The 25,255-nt window shown below is 44.9% G+C and overlaps 2 protein-coding genes across 2 annotated transcripts; one reads left to right on the top strand and one right to left on the bottom strand.

Annotated features, from left to right (window-relative positions):
* Window positions 1-11,697: 11,697 nt before the first annotated feature.
* Window positions 11,698-12,657, bottom strand: LOC129556809 (olfactory receptor 13C7-like). The gene has a single exon (XM_055427035.2). It carries the CDS (start codon window positions 12,655-12,657, stop codon window positions 11,698-11,700), a length of 960 nt encoding a protein of 319 aa, XP_055283010.2.
* A 10,537-nt stretch (window positions 12,658-23,194) lies between these two features.
* LOC129556812 (olfactory receptor 13C7-like) lies at window positions 23,195-25,255 on the top strand. Its single transcript, XM_055427038.2, has one exon. It carries the CDS (start codon window positions 23,392-23,394, stop codon window positions 24,346-24,348), a length of 957 nt encoding a protein of 318 aa, XP_055283013.1. The 5' UTR covers window positions 23,195-23,391; the 3' UTR covers window positions 24,349-25,255.

Genomic DNA, 25,255 nt, shown 5'->3' with positions numbered 1-25,255 from the left:
AGTGCCTCTGCTCCATCACCTGCAGGAACTCAGAAGCTCAACCCCAGAACTCTCTGACTGAAGTGCTGGCTTGCTAGTAAGGCATGCCCTCTCTGCTGAGCAAGAGGAAAACAACTTTAACAATGACGGTTTCTATGCGGTTCTCAGTAAGATTCTGGGGACTAGAAAAGAATCTAGTTTGTCATCTTAAGACACCCTCTGTGCAAGAGACATCTGAGATGCCCCTGTGCTGATTTAATTTACCTGATCAGACATACTCATTTCTACTGAAATATCCTAGATGGTGGACTTGTCTTGTTAAATCTTGGTCAGAGAGAGTAGCATTGAAACATACATTGTTGTTGTTCAGTCGTCCAGTCCAGTCTGACTTTTGCAACCCCGTGGACTGCAGCATGCTAGGCCTCCCTACCCCTCACCATCTCCTGAAGTTTGCCCAAGTTCATGTTCATTGCACTGGTGATGCCATTCAGCCATCTCATGCTCTGATACCTTCTTCTCCTTCTGCCCTCCATCATTCCCAGAATCAGGGACTTTTGCAATGAGTCATCTGTTTGCATTAGGAGACCAAAATACTGGAGCTTCAGTTTCAGCATCAGTCCTTCCAATGAGTATTGAAGGGTTGATTTCCCTAAAGATTGATTGGCTTGATCTCCTTGCTGTCCAAGAGACTCTCAAGAGTCTTCTCCAGCACCACAGTTCAAAGGGGCATCAATTCTTTGGTGCTCTACCAACTCTCACAACCATACGTGACCACTGGGAAGACCATAGCCTTGACTTTGTTGTCAGAGTAATGTCTCTGCTTTTTAAACACACTGTCTAGGTTTGTCATAGCTTTCCTGCCAAGAAGTAATCATCTTCTGACCATGGCTGGAGTCATCATTCAAAGTGATTTCAGAGCCCAAGAAGAGGAAATCTGTCACTACTTTCACTTTTTCTCCTTCTATTTGCTATGAAGTAATGGGGCCGGATGCCATGATCTTAGTTTTTTTTAATATTTAGTTTTAAGCTGGCTTTTTCACTCTCCTCATTCACTCTTATCAAGAGGTTCTTTAGTTTCTTTTTGCTTTCTGCCGTTAAGGTGGTATTATCTGCATATCTGACGTTGTTGATGTGTTTCCCACCTATCTTGATTCCAGCTTTTAACTCATCCAGGCTGGCATTTCTCATGATATGCTCAGCATATAGGGTAAATAAACAGGGTGACAACAGACAGCCCTGTCATACCTCTTTCTCAATCCCGAACCAATCAATTGTTCCATACAGGGTTCTAACTGTTGCTTCTTGACCCACATACAGGTTTCTCAGGAGACAGGTAAGATGGTCTGTATTCCCATCTCTTTAAGAGCTTTCCACAGTTTGTTTCCACATGTACATTACCACATGTAAAATAGACAGCCAGTGGGAATCTTCTGTATGATGCAGGGGGCTCAATCTGGTACTCTGTGACAACCTAGAGGGGTAGGATGAGTGGCAGGTGGGAGTTGGAAGGGAGTTTCAAGAGAGAGGGGATATATGTATACCTATGGCTAATTCATGTTGAAGTATGGCAGAAACCAACACAATATTGTAAAGCAATTATTCTCCAGTTAAAAATAAATAAATAAAAATCTTTGTCAGAAAAGTGAGACCAGGTTCACTTCATGCTTTTCTCCCTTGGTGTCCAAGGCTGGTGAAATGATCAGCCCTGAAGCCACAGCTCTTGGCAGGCTTTCTTTGCTTCATGGTATCTGCATAGAAACATCTTTTGACCTTCCCTTTTCCTCCTGTAATAGACAACCAGGCCCCAGGCCATCCTCTCATCTGTCACTTCACCCTATCCTGTCTTCCTCTCTCCATTCATCAGACAACATGACTCACCCACACATGACTCTGAAAGCCCACAGCCTTTCAGGAATGATGTACTGGCTCCGAAGAGACAACAGTACAAGGGAGAGGGTACTGATGGTCCACTTTGAAAGGGCAGGCTGGACAGGAAGGTCACCTGGGGAAGGTAAGGAGGGTGAGCACTGGACTTGGGCAGCTGTGTTGTGGAGTATGGCTGCATTCTAAGGTGTTAATCATTCCCCTTGGCTGCAGTGCCATCCTGGCCAGTTTGAATTGATGCTCCAGGAAACCAGGCTGCTTTTAACTGCCACCATCTCAGCCTCTGGAGAGCCCCAGTTCCCTGATTGATTTCTCATTCCATTGCCACTGAGATCAGGCTAATGCCTCATCCCTGACTCTGAAGACCTCATCCTTAGAAAAGGGAATTCCAAACATCTAGTCTCACTGAATTTTTCTTTGTAAATCCAAGCTACATCCAATAATCCAACAGGATTATTAAGCAGTATTCCTGTCCACCAATGAAGATCTCATTACCTTTTTAGGAAGCCCATTCTAGCTTTATAAATCTTGTATCATCTGAAAATTTTGTCTCTCGGGTCAAATTTCTTAATATCTTCCTACTTCTAGTTCTGCTTTCTGGAGACACATACAGCATGTCACCCCTTTCTGCCCCATAATAGCTCATCAGAGATCTAAAGATAAAGATGATTATCTTAATTCTCCTCTTTTCCTGGGTCACACCCTCTGCCAGGCAAATCCAAATGTCTATGATAGAATCCAGGCATCAGGTCTTGTTAAAACTCCCCAGATGGCTTCAACGTTCAGCCAAAGTTGAGAATTCTATCCTAACTATGTATCCCAGGTATTCCATTCTGCTGTTAGGACTTTTTAAAAACAAACAGACACCAACAGACAAACAAATCAAAGTCTTTAGAGACTTTTGTGATTTCTTCCTGGACATTTGCTTGATCAAAAGACTTTCCTGGAATAAGCAATATCCAGTGACAGGTTTTGAAGACAAGCCATCTTCACCTTCCTTGGGCTTTTCTGAGGCCCTATTACCAGTCACATTATACCCTCTGCCCCTAAATGCATAGGTCAGAATGACTTAAATGACATAAATGACTGACTGCCTGTCTCCCCTGAGCTCTTCCCCACACAGGTGGGGTCTGCAGGAACTCTGTCAGGGGCCCCGTACCTCTGAGGTTAGAGTCCCTCTCTGACCCAGGGGTTGGATGTTATGAATCCTCTTGAACAGCTCCTCTTCCACTAGAGGAAGGAAGACATATGGTTTATTCATGAGTGGAATCACAGTTCAACCTCCTCCTTCCTGTCATAAGAATAAAGATGAGGAATGTTTCCCTTTGGCATCACTTAAGCCCAATAAATTTGATTTGGAAGTAATTCATGTTTGAAGAGATTTTCCAAAATACTTTCTTCCAGTTCAGTTCAGTTCAGTTCAGTTGCTCAGTTGTGTCTGACTCTTTGTGACCCCATGGACTGCAGCATGCCAGGCCTCCCTGTCCATCACCAACTCCTGGAGTTTACTCAAACTCATGTCCATTGAGTCGGTGATGCCATCCAACCATCTCATCCTCTGTCGTCCCCTTCTCCTCCCGCCTTCAATCTTTCTCAGCATCAGGGTCTTTTCAAATGAGTCAGTTTTTTGCATCAGGTAGCCAAAGTATTGACGTTTCAGCTTCAACATCAGTCCTTCCAAAGAATATTCAGGACTGATTTGCTTTAGGATGGACTGGTTTGATCTCCTTGCACTCCAAGGGACTTACTTACAGGAGTCTTCTCCAACACCACAGTTCAAAAGCATCAATTCTTCGGCAATCAGCTTTATTCACAGTCCAACTCTCACATCCATACATGACCACTGGAAAAACCATAGCCTTGACTAGACAGACCTTTGTTGGCAAAGTAATGTCTCTGGTTTTTAACATGCTGTCTAGGTTGGTCATGACTTTTCTTCCAAGGAGTAAACGTCTTTTAAATAGATGAACAAAAATAGTCATAGAACCAGTTATGGGGTGAAAGCTACCTGCTTATTCAGGGCTTCCTAAAACACACCATACTGGCCATCCTTCAATCCTGGCTTTCTTTATTCTGACAGACAACTGTAGACCCAGGTGTGGCAGGGTCCTAAGAGTCTAACTAGACCAAGTTTTCCATCCCACTCTCAAAGAATGCAGGTCCACTACTTCTTTGATTATGGTGCTCTGGCCTCTGCTGGAATACTTGAGTGAAGCAGGCTCTCTGCTTGCTGAGGTTTATTTCATTTTAAAGTAGTTCCCATAGACAGACAATTCTGCTCCCTACAAATTCCATCCTGCTCTACCTTTTGCAGCCTTCAAACAAAGTTGGTTCTTTACCCATGCCCTCCAAATATTTAGAAATAAGTTGATTTTGGCAATAAGATGATAGAGAATCAACCTTGTTACTCTTACAGCATCCAAAAAAAATGTCATATAGTTTAGAGGAATTGTCCACAGTTCCTGAATAATTGTGAGATATCTTTCTGGATATTATGTCCCACCAGGATGGATTGTGCTGCATCCAGCACTTGCCATACCCCTGAAATCATCTCTTTCCCCCCATTTTGAGACCTCTTCCATTGAACAATCAAATCTATTCTTAGGGCTTCCCTAGTGGCTCAGTGGTAAAGAATCTGCCTGCCAATGCAGGACACATAGGTTGATCCGGGAAGATCCCACATGCCACAGAGCAACTAATCTCATGCTCCACAACTACTGAGCCTGTGATCTAGGGCTTGGGAGCCACAACTACTGAGCCTACTACATGCGGCAGTTACTTAAGCGCACTCTTCCTAGAGCCCATGCTCCGCAATAAGAGAAGCCACAACAATGAGAAGTCTGTGCACTGCGACTAGAGAGTAGCCCCTGCTTGCTGCAACTAGAGAAAAGCCCATGCAGCAACGAAGACCCAGCACAGAAATAAAAGTACATAAAATATTTTTTAAAGGTACAAGCAGAAAAAACAATCCCAAAAGGTTTTTTAAAAAACAATCTATTCTTAGAAATGAGCTTGTGCTAATGAGAATCTCAGAGTCCTTTTATCAAAACCTTCAGTTACCTTTATTAGAAACAAGGTGTGAAAGAGTGATCACTCTCCTAAGGGTTGGGGACAGGCCAGTTGTCAGAAATAGCCACACTGGATCTAAGGCACCCAGTGCAGGGAGAGCGGGAATGCATCAGGCCCTGCAATTGGTGACGGTCCGGGCCTCCCCACTCCTCCTACCTTGGTGCTCCAGGAACAATCACCAAAGAACTGGCCATTGCCTACAGAAAGGAAATAGAGTCTCAGTTTCCTCTTGGGGACCAGTTTAGTACCGAAAGTCATTTACAACTTGGAAAATGAGTTGTACTCAGTTTAGAAACTTTGTATTCTTCTGGGATAAAACCCCAGAGATCCAGTTATACTGAAGGCCCTGGAGAAGGTTTTTTGCTTGCTGCATCCCTCCCTCCTTTTCATGTCCTCTTCTCCTTTCTTTTATTAACATATTCCTACAAAGACATCAGCCTTAGCCTGGAGCCTGATGCAAATCATCCTGCAGCTAACTTAGCCCCCAGGTCCTTTCCCTTCAGTTGCAGAAGCAATTCCGTCACCCTCAGCCTGGACTTGCAGCAGTTTTGGAAGGAGAGTTAGAGTTTAATTTCAGGATGACTACTCATCCCCAGAGTGGTTAGGCTCCATGAAGCATCATGCTGTGTTCTTTCTGGATCCTTCAGCTTCCTGTCCTCTGTGCATCCTCAATTCTTCATCTGAGTCACTGACAACAGTACAACACAGGTCAGGCATGGATACAGAGCCCTGAGGCTCCATGAGAGACCACCACTGTGGACATTGTTATTCAAGGTGGAGTGGGAGGCAGCCACATGTAGAGGAGTAACACACTGGCTCAGTCTTCAGGGCATTCACCTTCTGTATTGAGAAAAATGAGTTAAAAGTTAATTATGGCTCTTCTTGAGCTGGAATGTCATCTTCTTCCCTCAGACATTGGAGCTCCTGATTCTTGGGTCTTCAGATTCCATTGAATCATACCTTGGTTTTTCTGGTGCTCTAGCATTGGAGAAGGAAATGGCAACCCACTCCAGTGTTCTTGCCTGGAGAATCCCAGGGACGGGGGAGCCTGGTGGGCTTCCGTCTATGGGGTAGCACAGAGTCGGACACGACTGAAGTGACTTAGCAGCAGCAGCAGCAGCATGCAGATGGCAGACCATGGGACTTCTCAGTCTCGATATCTTTTATCAATACAGTGCTTCTACCTAAAAGTAGCAAAATATATGTGTTTTTTTTTTTTTTCAGGTGTAACTGGAACTTTCTCCAGGATAGATCATATCTTAGGTCACAAAACAAGTCTTAACAAACTTAACAATGAAATTATGACAAGTATCTTTTCTGATCACAATCAAATGAAACTAAAATCAATAGCAGAAGTAAAACTGGAAAATTCTAATGTGTGGAAATTAAACAACATACTTGTAAGCAACCATTGGGTCAAAAAATAAACAAAAAAAGGAAATTAGAAAATATCTCAAGACAAACAAAAATAAAACACAATATGCCAAAACTTATAGAGTGCAGCAAAAACAGTACCGAGAGATGTGGGAAAATACTGGTTGTTTTGGGCAACAACTGATCTCCACTGACACTAGAACCAAGTATTTCGGTTAACTCAAGAATAGCATAAGGAACTTGAATGTTTTTTCCAGCACATTCTTCTAAAACTTCATGATGTAAGTGATAAATTTAGACAAAATAGTACAAGAAGAAAACTTACTGGATGGGAAAGACCAAAGGAAAATATGGATGAACCCATGACTGTGATGTGAACTGTGCAGATTCTTCATTGAATGTAGAACCCAGGTACAGGAATCACATTCATCACTATGAAGTAGAGCCAAGGAAAAGACATGTCTGGGATTGTGAGTGCAAACAGACTGATTACAAATCCATAATGAAGGATGGAGTATGATAGTTGGCCTTTTTATAACAATGTTTATGTAAATGGAAGGAGGTTGGCGTTGGCTGGGTGAGAACAAAGGGTGACGACAATGGCCTCTCATCAGAGACCTCTTATTCTGACAGCTGAAACTGATGTGCTCATGATAGTAGCCTTATTGTAATCTTTGACAAATCAGAGCTGGATTAAAATGCTCTCAGGTTACTTAGCCAAGAGATTTACAAATGTACTTTTTATTTTAAGGGCAATTTATTGAATTATAGATTTGCCTCAGGTAGTGTTTTTTTCCTCAGATTTTTTTCATGTCAATCTGTCATGAGTTTACTCCCATAAAGGGAAAAAAAAATGATCAACACAGATTTTCTTTTCGAGGAATAATATCAGTAGTATGGTTGTTTTTAATAAAATCAATTCTTCCAATCAAGGAACACAGTATATCTTCTCATCTGTTTAATGTCATCTTCAATTTCTTTCAACAATGTCTTATAGTTTTCTGATTACAGGTCTTTTATTTCCTTAAGCAAGCCTATTCCTAGGTATTTTATTATTTTTGATGTGATTATAAGTGGACTGTTTCCTTAATATTTTTTTCTGATAGTTCATTGTTAGTGTGTAGAAATGCAACAGATTTCTGTACAGTAATTTTGTATCATGCAACTTTACTGAATTCATTGATAAGCTCTAGTAGTTTTTTTTTTAGTGTCTTTATGACTTTTTATGTATAAAATCATCTCATCTGCAAACAGTGACAGCTGGATTTGGATTTCTTTTATTTCTTCTTCTTGTCTGGTTGTCATGACTAGGTTTTACAATACTATGTTTAATAAAAATGGTAAGAGTGAGAACACTTGTCTTGTTCCTGATACCAGAGGAAATGTTTTTAATTGAATCTACAGATTTAAAGCAATCCTTTAAAAAGACGCACATGACATTCTTCACAGATCAAAAATAGATAATTTTAAATTTTTTATTGAAGCACAAAAGACCCTGAAGAGCCGAAACAATCTTGTGAAAGAACAGAATTGGAAATATCACACTCCTTGACTCAGACTATACTATAAAGCTACAGTAATCAAAATAGTATGGTACTGGACCAAAAATAGATACATAGATTAATGGAACAGAATAGAGAGCCTAGAAATAAACCCATGCACTTTTGGTCAATCTATGACAAAGGAGGCAAAAATATCCAATGGAGAAAAGATAGTCTCTTTAATAGTGGTGCTGGGAAAAGTGGACAGCTACATATAAAAGAACAAAATTAGAACATTTTCTCACACTATATACAAAAATAAACTCAAAATGGATTAAAAACCTAAATGTAGTACTGAAACCATAAAAGCCTTAGATGAAAACACAATCAGAACAACCTCTTACATAAAGCATAGCAATACATTCATGAGGCAAGTATATTATGCTAGAGGCAGAACTAAAAGGCACTGGTGCTCTTGGCTGTATAGTCTGGGATAGGACTTCCTCTACTGGAACAAAGAAGGGCAAGGGAGTCAATCTGGTCTATGATGGCCTCTGTTGTCTGACAGACACCAAACCTATCTCATGTCTACGTTCCTGAACAGCCACCTGCCAATTTGACATGGGGGGAAAGAAGTAGCTGTTGTAGTAATTTACTTGGGGATGGTTAATGGTCCTCCCATTCTCTTCTCCTCTTCCTTGTAATACTTAGAGTCTCCTCCTCATAATATACAGGGTCCTCTAAGTCAATTCTCAAGGGAACACTGAACCAGCATTAACTGCAACCAAACAGATCAGCCCGAGTCTCCCCATTGGGGGCCAGGATTGGTTGTGAGCAGCTGGTTCTTAATAATTCTCATCCTGACCTAGTTTTGCTCTTTTGGTTATAAGGAACCAAGATCCACTCAGGCTATCTCAGGGAAACTTCTATTGTTGTGGTTAGTGTGTTAAGTGTTAACTGTGTTAAGTGTTAGTCGCTCAGTCGTGTCCGACTCTTTGCGACCTCAGGGACTGTAGCCCGCCAGGCTCCCCTGTCCATGGGATTTTTCCAGGCAAGAATTCTGGAGTGGGTTGCCGTTTCCTTCTCCAGGATTGTTGTGGCGGTTCTAAGTAAAGATGCATTGGGGGGCAATTATGGAATCTTACATAAATCAAAGAACAAGATTCTTAACAGGGAAAAGTGAAAGGATTGAGAGATGGAGAATGGTCTTTTTAAAAATTTATGTATTTATTTTTGGCTGTGCTGAGACTTTGTTGCTTTTCACAGGCTTTCTCCAGCAGAGCCGAGCAGGGGCTACTCTTCAAAATGGTCCAGAGGCGTCTCATCATGGTAGCTTCTCCTGTTGCAGCAAACAGGATCTAGGTCAGGTGGGCTTCGGTAGCTGTGGCTTGTGGGCTCAGCAGTTGCGGCTTGGAGGCTCTAGAACGTGGACCCAGTAGTTGTGGTGCACAGGCTTAGTTGCTCCATGGCATGTGGAATCTCCCCAGACCAAGAATCAAACCCATGTGCCCTGCATTGGCAGGCAAAGTCTTAGCCATTGCTCCACCAGGGAAGTTCAAGAATGTTCTTGATAGCAAGCAGCTCCAGGAAACCCAGAAACAGAATTCATGGGTTCACCTTTTGAATCGCTTCTGCTAATGAGATAGACACTTTGTACATTTTTTTCTTTTCTTTTTTTTCTTTTTTCTAATGGGCTTCATCTGCTGACTGATAACTTTTGCTTCCCATCCCACCACCATAATATCAACCCTACTTCATGGAATCTTTGGTGGGTTCTTTCTGATTTGGGTCTCATTAAACTGATTTTGTCTCCCTGTTTCTCAATTCCAAGTTCCCCAAATATCACACTAACCAGCCCAATTCACCCTTTTGCTTCCGTCAGATATGTGAGTGCAGCATGCTAAGTCACTTCAGTCGTGTCTGACTCTTTGTGACCCTGTGGACTGCAGCCTGCCAGGCTCCTCTGTCCATGGGATTCTCCAGGCAAGAATATTGGAGTGGGTTGCCATGCCCTCCTCCAGGGGATCTTCCCAACCCAGGGATCAAACCCACTTCTCTTATGTCTCCTGCATTGGCAGGCAAGTTCTTTACCACCAGCACCACCTGGGAAGCCCTCAGTCGGGTATATTACCCTCTATAGCTTACCTCATCTGGGGTCACAGTTGCTCCAGTCCAGTGAACTATGGCTACAGGACAACTGCAAGTGTCACTGGGTTGAAGCTGGAATAGATCCCTTTGGAAGCAATGTGGATAGAGGAAGCTCTATAGCATCTTTATGATGTGACATGAGTTCAACTCTATCGATTTATCCATAATTAGCAAATGCTACAGTACCTTGCTTACCAATCTTTTAGTCCCACTAGGATTTCAGCCACAGCCGTGTGGACAGTTTGTGCAAGTTAGACTCACCTTGAGCAACAGTATCCCACTTCAAACACCATCCGTCTTTATACTTCTCTGCCCCAGACCTTCTTCAATGCTATGAAAGTCCACTGTGCATAGCCCAGAAGAACAGGGGTTACAACTGTGGGAGGCAGGATTCTAAGATGTCCCCAAGATTGTTTACTCCCTGCTGTACACACTCTGCATAATCCCCAGGACTGTAAAAATGATGACATAATTGGCCTTAACATAGAGATTATCCAGGTGGGCTGACCTAACTATGAATCTTGTAAAGGCAGAGAGTTTTTCTCTGGCTAGTAGCAGAAACAGAGCCAAAGATTCAAAGCACTAAAAGAATTTGATGCACCATTACTGACATGAAGATGGAGGGGCCAAGCAAAAAGGAAATGGGGAATTCAATCCTGTGGCTGCACAAAATTGAATTCTGAAACATAAATATGCTTGAAAGTGGATTTTTCCTCAGAGCCTCCAGATGAAAACTTAATGCAGCTGACACTTTAATTTTAGCCATTTGATACCCTGAGAAAAGAACCAAGTCATGTCAAGCTGGATTTCTGAAATATGAACTAATAAATGAGCATTGATTTAAGCTGCTATATTGTGGTGATTTGCTACACAGCAAGAGAAAACTGATACAAGGAAAAGAAACAGGACAAAAAAAATGATAGTTTCATCATTAAAAAAAAGTCAAGGGCCTTTAGTTACTCCTCAAGGGCTATAGATAATATTCTGAGCCACATCCTTTGAGTTGTTTTATAGACACGAAAACCTCTACCAGGTGGAAGAAGTTAACTTGATGACCAGACTATAGCCATGACATAAGCTGCCACAACTCCAAGAACTGGCCTTAAAGAAATAAGAATGAATGGACCCTGGAGCTGAAGACTAACTGTACTTAAAACAATCAAGGTGATGCTGATCAGACAACCCCATTATCAATTTCAAGACAATTGTCAAGGGTTGACATTGATGTTTTTGCATGTAGTTCCTTTCCCCACCTGTAAAAGTTCTTGCCTACTGATTGTCAGTTGGGAGAGTGGGGTGGAAATTGACCTTTGGCAGGAGTCTGCCATCCCCTACCCCAGCTGCCAAACTTCAAAATAAAGCAATCTTTCCTTTCTACCCAACTTGCCTCTTTGTTGGCTTTTGAGTGGCAAGCAGCCAGACCTCACTTTTGGTTAACAGTTCTACACAGAAAAAAACAAAATACTTGAAAGTCTCAGTACCACTAAAATTTCCATTTGTCTCTTTTGACTAGATTTATAACTTTTTAATTGATATTTACCAAATTCTGGTATCAGAGGATTTCAGACTTAGGCAGCAAAATACAGCTGTGATATAATACAGTATGGTTCTGGGTGAAGCCAAGAAGCTAACCAGCAGCTAACCAGCATGAAAAGGCTCTTTCCACTGACAACCTAAGGACAACCCTGGGTTACCATTTCCCCATGAAGACAATGAGGAATTTGAGGGTCTTGCACTCTGGCAGCCTGGGAATCTGTGATGGTCACTCAGTTAGGTATTTCTGACTCACCAGGTTCCTCACAGCAGCCTTCACATCCTTGTTCCTGAGGCTGTAGATGATGGGGTTGAGCATGGGGGTCACCACCCCGTAGAAGAGGGAGGTGAGCTTGTCTGCAAGGTCCTGTTTGTCTGCCCCCAGGGGGTCCTTGGATTTGGGCTTCCCATACATGAAGAGGATGGTCCCGTAGAAGATGATCACCACAGTGAGGTGGGCAGAGCAGGTGGAGAAGGCCTTTTTCCTCCCCTCTCCTGAGGGGATCCTCAAGATGGTAGCAATGATGAATACATAGGAGACAAAAATGAACATAACTGGGATTCCCAGGAAAATCACATTGGCCACGACCATACTGATCACATTGATGGAGATGTCAGCACAGGCCAACTTCAGGACAGCCAGGATCTCACAGGTGAAGTGGTTGATGACATTGTCCCCACAGAAGGGCAGCCTCACAGCCTGGGATGTCTGAACTACAGAGTTGGTAATACCAGCTGCCCAGGAGCCGACAGCCATGGGCCCGCAGGCAACCTTGTTCATGACTACAGGGTACCTCAGGGGGTTGCAGATGGCCACATAGCGATCAAACGCCATCATGCCCAGAAGCACACACTCCGTAGCTCCCATGGCAAAGGAGAGGAACATCTGCCCAAAACAGGCTGAGAAAGAGATGGTTTTCCTGGGGGTCAAGAAGCTGTCAAGGATGAGGGGAACTGAGGAGGTTGTGTAGCAGATGTCCAGGAAGGAGAGGTTCCCCAGGAAGAAGTACATGGGTGTGTGCAGGTGGGAGTCAAGGATGGTCACCAGGATGAGGACGCCATTACCCAGAAGGATCACCAGGTACATGAGCAAGATGAGCACAAAGAGTGTTTTCTCCAGCTTTGGGTGGGCTGAGAGGCCCAGGAGAATGAACTCCACCAGGGGGGAGGTCTGATTGGACCTGTCCATAGTGCCTCTGCTCTGTCACCTGCAGGAACTCTCTGCAGTCAACCTTAGCACTCTCTGACTCCAAAAGTGCCTGGGCACAAGGGCAAAAATCTCTGCCCTGTTGAGCAACTGGAGAAGAGCTCTGACAATCTGGTCATGTCTAAGGGGCTCTAGAAAAATTACGATAGAGATCAGTATTTTACTTCTGTTTTCAGCAAGAATGAAGAGTTAATCTGGACTAACTCATCTGCAGATGAAAAATTTTAAAAATTGGGCAAATAATTTAAAACTTTTGTGTAAAGCACTTGGCAAGACAGATAAGACGACAAGGAATCACAGGGTTAGGATTCAGGGGGAAGAAAGGAATTCGAAGTATATCCAGCTTTTGAGACGATGTGTCAGCTGGGGCATCTGCACTTTCTGGAGGTGGCCTCTGAGAGACCAAGAACCATTACTCACAGCCTCCTGAAGGTAGAAACAGGTCTGAAGTGCAAGGTCAACTGTGAAGGGCCCCTAACTAAGCCTCCTCCCTTTGGAAAGAAACCAAAGGGCAACACCACAGGAATAAGAGTTAATCAGAAAGAAACATGGTTTACAGGTGCTGCAGCTCAGCTTCAAATCTTCTCAAGCTCTGAAATTGGACTGAGGTGGTCCCTGATTTTTGATGCTCCCAAATACCTAACAGAAGCAAACACAAATCTACCTTGAAGGAAGGCAACATCATCACTACCTCTAAATCAGGTCCACAAATAATTCTGCAAATACAACGCCTGGCACACATTGAAAAAGAGTAAGTCACACAGGAGACAAGACAACATAAATGAAAACTGACAGGAAAAAACAGAAAACCAAGCCTCCTTTCTTAGGGGAAGGTGAGAGACTACAGCTGCCCTGCCCTGGTGTTGCCTACTGAGAGAATTAACCCAGACACAGTGCCAAAGCCTTCACCTCTTGATCCTTTGGTACACTTGGGGCACAAGTGACCCTTTTGTGCACTGTGGCCAAGCTGAAGGACAGTCTGATGGACTTTCCCTTCTTTTCTCCTTTCTCCATCTGCCTCACCAGAGGCACTGACTTCTCCCTGAGACTGTTTCCACAGTTTTGAGTCCTCGTTCAGCCCTTCTTTCTGGGAAGCTTGAATCTCCCCTCAGACTTCTAAGAGCTCCCCAAACTAGGATTTATTCTGGACCAGTAAAAAAAAATGGTAGGTAACACTGAGGATGTTGGGCATTTGCCTTTATTTTCTCTGTATCTAAAATATTCATGAATTCCCATATCGCCACTTCTTCAAGTATTCTCAGTCATCCAGCCCCTGCCTCGACTATACTGGGAACCCTCCTGCCTGGGGAGCTCTGAGACACTTCTCTGGTGGTGCCCAGCACTGTAGCTGTGACCAAACCAGCACCACAGTAATTTAGTTCAGGCTGACATATTTATTGAGTATATGTGCTGAGGCAGGCACTATTTTAGGTCCTGGGATCACAGCAAAGAAGGGCACAGCCTATAACCTCAAGGGGCTCAAAACCTAACAGAAGAAACAGTCACATACATAGTCACACACACAAGTAATTACGTCATCCTCGACCAGAACAATGCCTCTAACACTATTGACACCAGGCCTTGGAACTTATTTCACAATCTGTGCCCTTTCCAATGTGTAAAGCCCCTTGCTGTGTTCCTCGTGGCCCTCTGGCCTGCCTTTGGCTCCCTGAATGATGTGGGGCTCTGTGCTTTCTGGCGAGGCTCATTTCACTTTGAAGTAGTTCCCCTTTGATATTGAGCCGAAATCTGCTTCTTTGCAACATTAATCCCTCTTCCACAGACAGCCCTCCAAATGTCCAGAAATAGCTTGGCTTCAGCATGAAGATAAACAAGAGTCCATCTCCCTTTTTCTCCCAGGACCTTAAAACAGACATATTTCTCATGAGCAAATATACCATCCAGAAACTAACTACACGGGCTGGTCAGTACTGAGAATGGCCCCCAACTTGAGCATGGCTCACCTGCCAAGAACACAGTGCCACTTGGATATCTGTGCTGAGACAGTAAATCAGTACCAGGCTGGGTTTTCACTCTGTGTCAGCCAGCCCTCCAGACTTTTCCCCAAACCTGGATTCTGTGAAGAAAATATTCCCTCCACGTCATCATCACTAGATCCAGATTCGTGGCTCATTATTATTGCTGGATGTTGGATTCTTAACTACAAAAGAAGAAAAAGCCTCCCAGTTTTAATCAAGAAGGGACAACTGTGTGAGAAAAAGATTATGAGCTGTTGGGTTCCAGGCAACCCTTTCCTGTCTGCACAAAGTGGGGTGAGGCCGGATGACCTTCGAGACTCTTGCAGTTTGATGGGTCTATTTGCCTCTGTGAAAATAACACCTTATCCATGAAGGGCTTCCTACCTCGCCTTCTAAACCCTATTCCATTACAGTCAAGTCTGAGAGCAGAAATGCCGCTGAACTGATGAAACTTTTGGCGTCATCAAATCCTGCCCTTACCTTTATCAGAGACATGGTGAGCAAGAAGGATCTGCTTCCTAAGGGTTGGGAAGAGGCCACATATCAGAAATAGCAATACCAGGTGGGAAGTATCAGGGTGAGGGTTCAGAATGTGTGGCAGGTGAAGGGTCCAGCCAGTCGTCTGCCCTGTGTCTCCAGTGCTCAGGGTGCAATTTCCAAAGAACTGGCCATCACCCTTAGAAGATAATTTAAATTCTAGTCTATTCCTTGGGACCATTTTGTCCCTGAAGTCATTTAAAGTTTGGAAAGTGAGTTGACACATTTAGAAAATTTGTATCCTTCTGGGATAACATCCCCAAGATCCAATTACGTTGAAGACATCAGAGGAAGTTTACCGCCTGCTTCCTTTCCCCCTCCCTCCTTCTCTCCTTCCCTCCCTCCCTTCCTTCTCTCTTAATATCGTAATCCCATTAACAGAGTCCAGCAGCCTGCTGGTCAATGATTACATGACCCTTTCAGATGCCAAGTCTTTTCTCCTGTGCTGTAGTCAAGCCTCATCACCCCAAGTCTGTGCTTGTATGTTGTGTTAGTCGCTCAGTCATGTCCGACTCTTTGCAACCCCATGGATTGTAGCCCACCAGGCTCCTCTCTTCATGGGATTCTCCAGGCAAGAATACTAGAGTGGGTTGCCATTCCCTTCTCCACACGTCTGCACTTATGCAGTGGTTTATAGGAGTCTGAGTGAAAGACATATTCTCTTCCAAATTTTCTACTTGTGGCATTAAGGCCCTTGAAGTATCCCACCATGTTCTTCCTGAATCCTCCCCTGGTATCCATCTCAGTCATTGCCCTTTCAGCATCCGATCATCTGCTCATGTGCTCCCAGACCTTATGGGAATCCCATATAGGATATGACCCAGAATAGGGATGGATCCAGAAAACGGTTATCTTCCTTTCTCCAGCAAATGATTCTTGAGTGTGTACTGTTACACAGAAGGCAGAAATGTGCCAAGAACCAGGGTCTAGAGACAGGAAAGTGAAAAGAAAGCTACCACACAAGGAAGGAAGCACAGGCCAGGGAGAATGCCCATGCTTATGTGATAGCCCAGGGTGGGGCGAGGGCCAGACCTCCTGGAGGAGGTAACCCAAGGTCCATGGTGTGCTGGCGCTGGCTCACAATTGTGTATATCTCCTCCCAACTCCCATTCAGTGGCTTTGTTGGTAGCTTGAAATGGGCCATCCTAGGAGTGTTTACACCACAGAAATTAGCAAATGTTCCAGATCAGGGCTTTTTCTGACTTGGGGATGTGGTTGTTAAACATTCATCAGCACACCGCTGGAGTGGAGGAATGTCCGTCTACCAGATGAAGGGGAGTGAGGAATCATTCCAGCCAGAAAGGAGCAGTGAACTTCGTTCGTTCGTTCCGTCGCTCAGTCGTGTCCGACTCTTTGCGACCCCGTGGACTGTAGCCTACCAGGCTTCTCCGTCCATGGGATTCTCCAGGCAAGAATACTGGAGTGGGTTACCGTTTCCTTCCCCAGGGGATCTTCCCGACCCAGGGATCGAACCCGGGTCTCCCGCATTGGGGGCAGACGCTTTAACCTCTGAGCCACCAGGGAAGCCCAAGGGCTGCATAAATCAAGGCACAGAAACAAGAAGGAGCCCCTGGAGTAAGGAGTGACCAGCAGGGCAGTGTTGCTAGAGCACAAAGGGGCTGGATGGGGAGGAAGGCAGGGCTGGACCCATGCTGATCTTTTGGGACATCCTGAGGAGCTAGGACTTTCTCCTGTAGCAGATGAGGAGGCAGTTAGGGATTTTAAGTAAGGGTCTGACACGATGAAATCTGCATCTTAGGTTGGTCCTTCCAGTCACAAAGTGGAGAGAACACTGGGGGCAGGCAGGAGGACAAGGTCTAAAGAGACAGAGAAACACTTCAGGCAAACAAAGATAAGAATACTGACTGGGGATTGATTAAGGGGTGAAGATGAGGAAATTCAAGAAATGTTTGGTAGATACAAAATATAATATTTGATTTTGGTTGGATGTAACAGACAGGAAAGAGGATAGAATCAATATTTCTAGCTCAGATGATGGGTAGATGATGGTGACATCACCACGGTAGAGAATACTGATCAAGCTAATGGTTTGCGGGAAGAAGACGAATTCATTTGGAGTATAGAATGTTTGAGGAAGTTCCAGAAAGATATGGGGGAAACGTCTGAGCTCAAGACTCATCAACTTATCCATCACTTAGGGAGAGAGGCTAGAACCCTGGAATTGCTGGCACTGCTCTGCTGTCTGTAGGTACAAGTCTAACTGTACTGCCATGGGAGATTGTCGGCAGACCCCTGAAGTGCCAGTCGTACTATCTACAGTTTCCTTGACCTCTGGGTCACTAGGGACCCATCTGCTCTGTTATGAGAACTTTCTGAGGAAGTGGATTTCTGAGGATAGAAAAGCGACTCCCTCTTGGCAGGGGAGAGAGTAAGGCCACGGAGACCAGTGACCCAGAGGAGGTCAGCAGGGGTGCGGACAGTCGAGGGTCAAGATTCACGAGTGAGGGGCAAGCAAGGACGGGAAGAGCAGCTGACTCCAGGGCAAAGGAACTACAGGCAGCTGCTCCGACCATGCATAGAAAACCCTCCTTCCTCTGGGAGGCCCTAAAGGGATAACTGAGACCCCAATCCTAGAAGTCTAGATAGACCAGGGCTCTCAGGCAATAGCATGCATCAGAATCACCTAGGGGACCTGTTAAAACACAGATTGGAAACACACAGGTACACACAAACACACATACTCATGGGTGCACAAGAAGGTTGTTGGGACCCACCCCCAGAGATTGATTAAGTAGGGGAAAGGGAAAAGCCCAGGAATCGGCATTATCAACAAGTTCCCAGGTGATGTTGATGCTGCCCTCTGCCATCACACTGAGTAGTCCGGGGCTAAACTTCTTACTAACTTAGCGTGTGGGGTCTCGGGGCATTGAGATTTGAGGTATTGCTGAAAATGCTTCTCCTCATAACTCCTCATTGTCTAGGGAAGCCTTGGACACACCAGCCAAGGGGATGCTGGGTTTTAATTGGACAAGAGGGAGCACTGTGTGTCAGAAACCTCGTTTCTGCAAGTGTATGTGTATGTGTGTGTAAATGAGTTTGCCAAAGAGAAGTGGACTGAAGGAGTAATCTGAACTCCAGCAAGCCCAGCATCCCCTGGGGAGACATCTCTGTTTATTGTGGCATTCTGAGGACAAATGTGGACATGACACCCCCATGAAATTCACAAGGCCTGATCCCTACTCAAGACATTTGAGAGATTCTGTCAGGAATCGGGAGTAACAACACGTTCTCTATGAAGGTGGAAAAGCAGCACTACCACTCTGAGATGATCCCAGGGCTGGAATCAGAAGCTCTAAAGGGCAGAGAGACAGAACTTTCCTGGAGACAAGGGACGGGGTGGTAGAGGGAGGGGCCAAAGCGCTGCCCCTTCGTGGAGGGAGCCCACTCGTGCGGCAAGAACTCAGTGGAGAAGTGAGTGTGTAATCTCTCGTGTCTGAACGCTGGGTCATCTGAACAGTACTCGTCTGATTCACCGCTTTGTCCCAGGAAGCCTCATGTTCTCCTTCTGAGGGGGTTCCTTACGTTGTTTCTAGGCTCTGCACCAGAGTGGCTGAGTCTCCACCATGGCAGACTCTGGGCATGACCCCTAGGAGTTGGGGGACAGAGCACTCTGCCATGCAGGGATGAGCAGGAGCCACTCAGACCCTGACTGACAGGCCAGTGACTGCTTAACCATGAGTCCCAGTGGTGCCACCGCTCCCCTACCCCCGTGAACCCAACAACATCCCCCAACCCTTGAGGAAATCCAAGTGTGAAGGAGGGTGAGGCTCCTGGCACTTAGAGGGCAGAGGTCAAACATGCTAGACATTCTGAATACAAGTTACTACAGCCCAGGAAAGGAGGGTCCTTCCAGCTGTTCACATCCAAGTATCCCTCATACCTATCTCATGGGGTTTGGGGAGCACTAGATAAGATTTAGAAAACATCTGTAAGTTAATGGCAACCCTTACTAATAGTAATATCTCACCATTATCTCAAATACAACAAATCAACCAGCCGTATATCTCTATTTCTAGTAACTAGCCTGGAGCTGGGCACAAAGAAGTAGAGAAACTGTACACGGAAATGTCAGAGACAACCGTGTAGACGCCCTACCCCCACCAGCCCAGACAGTCTCTCCTTCTAACTTCCTCCAGGTCTCAAGATCTGGGATTTTAACCATTGTTCATTTTTCCCTCTCCTGCATGTCCCACCCCCGATCTGTCTCTAAATTCTATGATTTCTTCCTTCTAAATATCTCCCAGGGCCACTGCCTCCTCCATCCCTGTTACTGTCATCCTGGGCTGATTCTGCCTGCCCCTTCCAGGCCCAGCCCCCTGGACAGCTTTGTGACATTCTCAGACACGTCTCAGTCTCTGGTTGGTCCCACTCTGCTGGACATTCTCTGAAGGCAAAGACCCACTTTTGGCCATCATGTCCACCACCCACCCCTACCCTCTGGTACCTGGCACAAGGCCTGACACACATGACATGTTTGTAGTGTAGAGATTATTCAGAGTGGAGGGCAGGCTGGTAGGGGAGAGAGAGAGAGAAAGAAAGAGAGCCTGCACGTGTGCACTCTACGTCACCCAGTGGAGGGGAGGAGATTCCTAAGTGGCCAGGAATCTGTCCAAAATCCCCAGGAATATTCAAAGCACTGAGGCCCAGTTTTCCCCCTTCTAGGCAATTCTGAGGGTCAATGACAGAGTCAATTGTTGGTCCAATTCCTGAACCAACTGTTGTGATCAAAGCCTGGGAGAACTCTGACTACCTGGCCAGAGAACATTCTAAGCTGAAATTTCCTTATAGTGAGAGAGGAGCTTTGGGTAGACTTCACAACATTGCCTAATTGGGTCTATGAGACGAAGTCTAAATTCTGAGTCTCTCATCAAACTTTAAATTGCTTCTGAGACAGGGCCTGGCCCTGAAGCAACCCAGCTCTAAACTCCTGAGTCATCATGGGACCCTCTGGAGAGCAGGGTGGAGCATAAGAGAAGAGGATACTGGGCCGGGGGTTGGGCATGGCTTGCCCACTGGCACTGTGGTGCAGTTTCCTCCAGGCTGGAGGTACCTGCGTGAGCCTCAGCCTTGAGAGTCAGCCCTCGTCTCCTGTCTTATAGAGCCCCAAAGGCAGCCAAGAGCACTGTGAATAGCTGTGGCTGAACTTTGGAGCCTTCTACATCCAGGGTCATTTGAAGACACCAGGACGTTAGACAACAGTTAAAGGGTACGTGTCCCTGTTAAGAGCACATGCCCAGCTGTTGCCAGAGCAGCTCGGAAGGCTATGGCCTGTATGGCCTCCTTGGTTATGGCTTGGTAGCACCCAGATGGGCAGGTAACACCAGAGACAGTCACTTCTCCTGGCCCCCAGTAAACTGGCAGCCTGCCCACACCATGGCCTGCTTTCCTGCCAGCAACAGACCCAGCCTTCATGGGGTCCCATACTGGGTAAGTGCTGGATGACTTTCAGGGCTGGTTCTTCACCAGCTGGGGCTTCCCTGCATTGGCAGGTAAAGAACCTCACCTGCCAATGCTGGAGACTCGGGTTTGATCCTGGGTCAGGAAAATCCCCTGGAGAAGGAAATGACACCCTGCTCCAGTATTCTTGCCTAGAAAATTCCATGGACAGACGCAGGCAGTCCATGGGATCGAAAAGAGTCAGACATGACTGAGCATGCACACTTCACCACTCGGGAGGAAAGACAGGAAGGAGTCTCAGGCAAAGAGGGCTGAGTGGAGAGGGGGCAGGGAGAAGGACTGGGCTAGGGGGACAAGATAACTGTTTCCAAAAGCTCTGGAGAGCTGTCTGGCAAGGTAGCTTGTCAGTTTTGCATGTACCCAGGAGGCTGTCTTAGGACCAGAGGAGGAAGAGAGAAAAGGGCACACGTCAAGTCCCTGAACAACTAACAGCTCAGGATTCCTGCCAACAACACTGGAGGCCATGAGTGCTGCCATCATTATTCAGAATGTTCAAGTAGAAGCTGAGAAATCACCTCCTGAAGACAGGGCCCCTGTAACAGGTGGGTTAGAGGAGGGGACTGGATCGATTTAGTATCTGAAGATTCTGCCAAGCTTCCAATCTGGCACCTCCCCCTCCCCACTGCTGATAGTAAAGGAGCCTTTCTCTAAAAAGGATTCTGCATCCCTTAATTCCTGGTATCCTGAGATAACCTCTTTTGGATGCTGTATCATCACCAAGTAGAAAAAAAGAAAAAAAGCACCTCTTCTTCAGGTCCAAGTGCAATCCACAATTCTCTCTCTTGGCCTCAGTTTCTCCACCTTTAAATCAAGAGGTCAGTGATTCCTGAGACTGATGTACATCAGAAGCACATGGGGAGAATTTATTTAAAACAGAAAAACAAGCACTGATCTCTAAGACCATCTGTAAAGGCAAGACCCAGCAATATGTCCTTTCTTTTACTGTATTTTCAATTTTTTTGGTTTGCAATTTCTCCCTCTGTTCTTTTCTCCTTTTTTTTTTCAACTGAACTATAGTTGCTTTACAATATTGTGTTAGTTTTAGGGGTACAGCAAAGTGATTCAGATATATATATATATCCATATGTGTATATGGATATGAATATATATGCATATATTGTTTTTCAGATTCTTTTCCATTGTAGGTTATTATAAAATATTGACTATAGTTCCCTGTGCTATACAGTAAATCCTTTTATATATTTTATATATAGTAGAGTGTATCTGTTAATGCCATATTCCTAATTTATCCCTCCCCTGCTTTTCCCCTTTGGTAACCATAAGTTTGTTTTCTATGCCTGTGAGTCTTTTTCCATTTTGTAAATAAGTTCATTTGTATTATTTGTAGATTTCACATATACATTATATCATATAATACTTTTCTTTCTCTAATATACTTCACTTAGTATGACAATCTCTAGGCCCACTCATGTTGCTCTAAATGGCAATACTTCATTCTTTTTTTATGGTTAAGTAATATTCTGTTGTGTGTGTGTGTGTGTAGGAATTTCATATATATATATGTTGCAATTTCAAATATGTATATGCGCGCGCACACACACACACCACATCTCCTTTGTCCACTTAACTCTTGCACATTTGGGTTGTTTCCATGTCTTGGGTATTGTAAACAGTGCTGCTATGAACATTGGGGTGCATGTATCTTTTTGAATTAGAGTTTTCATCTTTTTCATATTTATGCTCAGGAGTGGGATTGCTGGATCATTTAATAACTCTGTTTTTAGTTTTTTAAGGAACCTTCATACTATTCTCCATAGAGGCTGTACCAGTTTATATTCCCATCAAGAGTATAGGAGGATTCCCTTTTTTCTAAACCCTCTCCAGCATGTATTATTTGTAGACTACTTGATCATGGTCAATCTGAAAGGTATGAGGAGCTACTTCATTATAGTTTTGTTGTGCATTTCTCTAATAATCAGTGATGTTGAGCATCTTCTTCATGTGCCTGTCTGAGAGCAGCCAAGGTGCAGGCATGGTATGATTATGGGGGCAACACACAAGATCTGCTCTGCAGATCAAATTTCTGGAGACTCTGGTGGACACTCCATGTTACAGGCTCCAAAAATTCGATTTCATCAGATTTTTCAAAGAAGGTTAAGATCAAATGAACTAATTCATACTTGTTAAACTCACAAAACATTGACGTGTAAAACAGATACTGTATAAGAAATAAAACTGCTCAAGAGATGAAAAACTTCATGTTTTTAAGCCAGCACATCTCTCCCTATAAGACTATCTGGGAAGTCGAATTACAATAGAAACTTGGTATGTTAAGAGGAACTAGATCTGGTGGAATGGGCCATGTGACCTTAATGGCCAGAATCACTGAGCTGTGACAGCCTGAGGACCCCAACTACATGGCAAAGACAGAGTTATTCAGAAGCTTCTGATTTGTGGGTAAGTTCTGGATATACACAACATATATAGACATATGACATTGCTTTAGGAATCATTGACTACACAAAAATGTCCTTCATTTTATTAAGTTTCATGAGATTTTTATTCTGTTCTTCATGCTTTTGATTGATACACAACCTGGTTTTTAGATAAGTGGTTTTTTAGTTGAATCCCACAGTGTAGGCTTAAAATTAGAGACATGATACGTATTATGATCTCCCTGTATTGACCTAAGCAAGCCATTGGAAATCAAACATGTATTTTCTGCCTTCAGTATCCCTAGAGATGAAAAAGAGAGATTGAAATGGACGCATCCAACCAATCCAGTGTGACAGAGTTTGTCTTGCTGGGCCTCTCTGCCCACCCCAATCTAGAGAAAACGTTCTTCGTGCTCATCCTGTCCATGTACCTGGTGATCCTGCTGGGCAATGGGGTCCTCATCCTGGTGACTGTGTCTGACTCCCGCCTGCACACGCCCATGTATTTCTTCCTGGGGAACCTCTCCTTCCTGGACATCTGCTATACAACCTCCTCAGTCCCCCTGGTCCTGGATGGCTTCCTGACCCCCAGGAAAACTATCCCCTTCTCAGCCTGTGCCATACAGATGTTCCTCTCCTTTGCCATGGGAGCCACAGAGTGTGTGCTTCTGGGCATGATGGCATTTGATCGCTACATGGCTATCTGCAACCCTCTGAGATACCCCATGGTCATGAGAAAGGCTGTCTACGTGCCCATGGCTGCCAGCTCCTGGCTGGCTGGTGGAGCTAACTCCTTGGTACAGATCTCTCTTGCAGTACAGTTACCCTTCTGTGGGGACAATGTCATCAACCACTTCATCTGTGAGATCCTGGCTGTCCTGAAGTTGGCCTGTGCTGACATCTCCATCAATGTGGTCAGTATGGGGGTGGCCAATGTGATCTTTCTGGGGGTCCCAGTGCTGTTCATTCTTGTCTCCTACATCTTCATCCTCACCACCATCCTGAGGATCCCCTCAGTTGAGGGGAGGAAAAAGGCCTTCTCCACCTGCTCTGCCCACCTCACTGTGGTGGTCATTTTCTATGGGACTATTCTTTTCATGTATGGGAAGCCCAAATCCAAGGACCCCCTAGGGGCAGACAAACAGGAACTTGCAGACAAACTCATCTCCCTCTTCTATGGACTTCTGACCCCCATGCTCAACCCCATCATCTACAGCCTCAGGAACAAGGATGTTAAGGCTGCTGTGAAGAACCTCGTGGTTCAGAAACACTCCACTCAGTGATCGTGGGATGTGTCCCATGATATGATCTGCACACACTGATGACTGTCACCTGAAAATCTCAATGTGAAGTAATGCCAGGTGAGGGGCAAACTCAGTTTAGAGCCATGCTACCCACAATGTGGTCCATGGAGCAGTAGTATCAGCAACACATGGGAGCTTATTGGGCATGTAGAATCTTGGGGCCCATTCCAGACCTACTGAGTTAGAATCTACATTTTAACAAGATACCCCAGGTAATTCATATGCATAGTACACACTGGGAAGTGTTAGTTAAGAGTGTACAGTGGGGGACTACCCTAGTGGTCTAGTGGTTAAGAATCCACCTGCCAGTGCAGGGAACATTGATTCAATCCCTGATCCAGGAACTAGAATCCCACATGTGGCAGAGCAACTAAGCCCACTCACCGCAACTAGACAGCTCTCACACCACACTGAAAGATCCCACATGACGCAACAAAGATCTTGCATGCTGCAGCTAAGGCCTGACATGGCCAAATAAACAAATAAATATATAAAAGTATACAGTGGATGTGCAGTTTTCCTTCAGACCCGACTCTCACCTACCTCGCGCTGAAGGTCTCATAGCCTCAGCTGCTCAGAGTGTTGACAGTGAGTCCCTCTGCTTCCTGCCCTTGGTCCAAGAGAGTTACCCCACCCAAAGTCACATTCACTTCCCAGAGGCAGCACACATCTACTGATTAGTCAGTGTCAATATAGAGTCCTGATCTTCCTTGCTTCCGATGGGGATGACTCTAAAGAGCCATCCCAGCCTGAGAGCTTCCTCATGACGGAGTTCTTCCTCTGCTCAGCCCTGCTTCCTTCCCCACCCTCTACTCCACAGGTGTTGATCTTAGCAGCACTCCCCAGTCAGCATCCTGCATGAAAAGCTCCCCACCAGAGCCAACTT

Source organism: Moschus berezovskii, chromosome 7 (assembly GCF_049115385.1).
Source record: "Moschus berezovskii isolate FMDL1 chromosome 7, NW_MosBer_1.0, whole genome shotgun sequence".
Taxonomy (NCBI): Eukaryota; Metazoa; Chordata; class Mammalia; order Artiodactyla; family Moschidae; genus Moschus; species Moschus berezovskii.
The sequence above is the reverse complement of the archived record's forward strand: the minus strand, read 5'-3'. Positions and strand labels throughout refer to the sequence as shown.

Excerpts from the sequence above, each read along its gene's own strand:
- LOC129556809 (XM_055427035.2), bottom strand. The coding sequence starts at position 12,657 with ATGGACAGGTCCAATCAGACCTCCCCCCTGGTGGAGTTCATTCTCCTG.
- LOC129556812 (XM_055427038.2), top strand. The coding sequence starts at position 23,392 with ATGGACGCATCCAACCAATCCAGTGTGACAGAGTTTGTCTTGCTGGGC.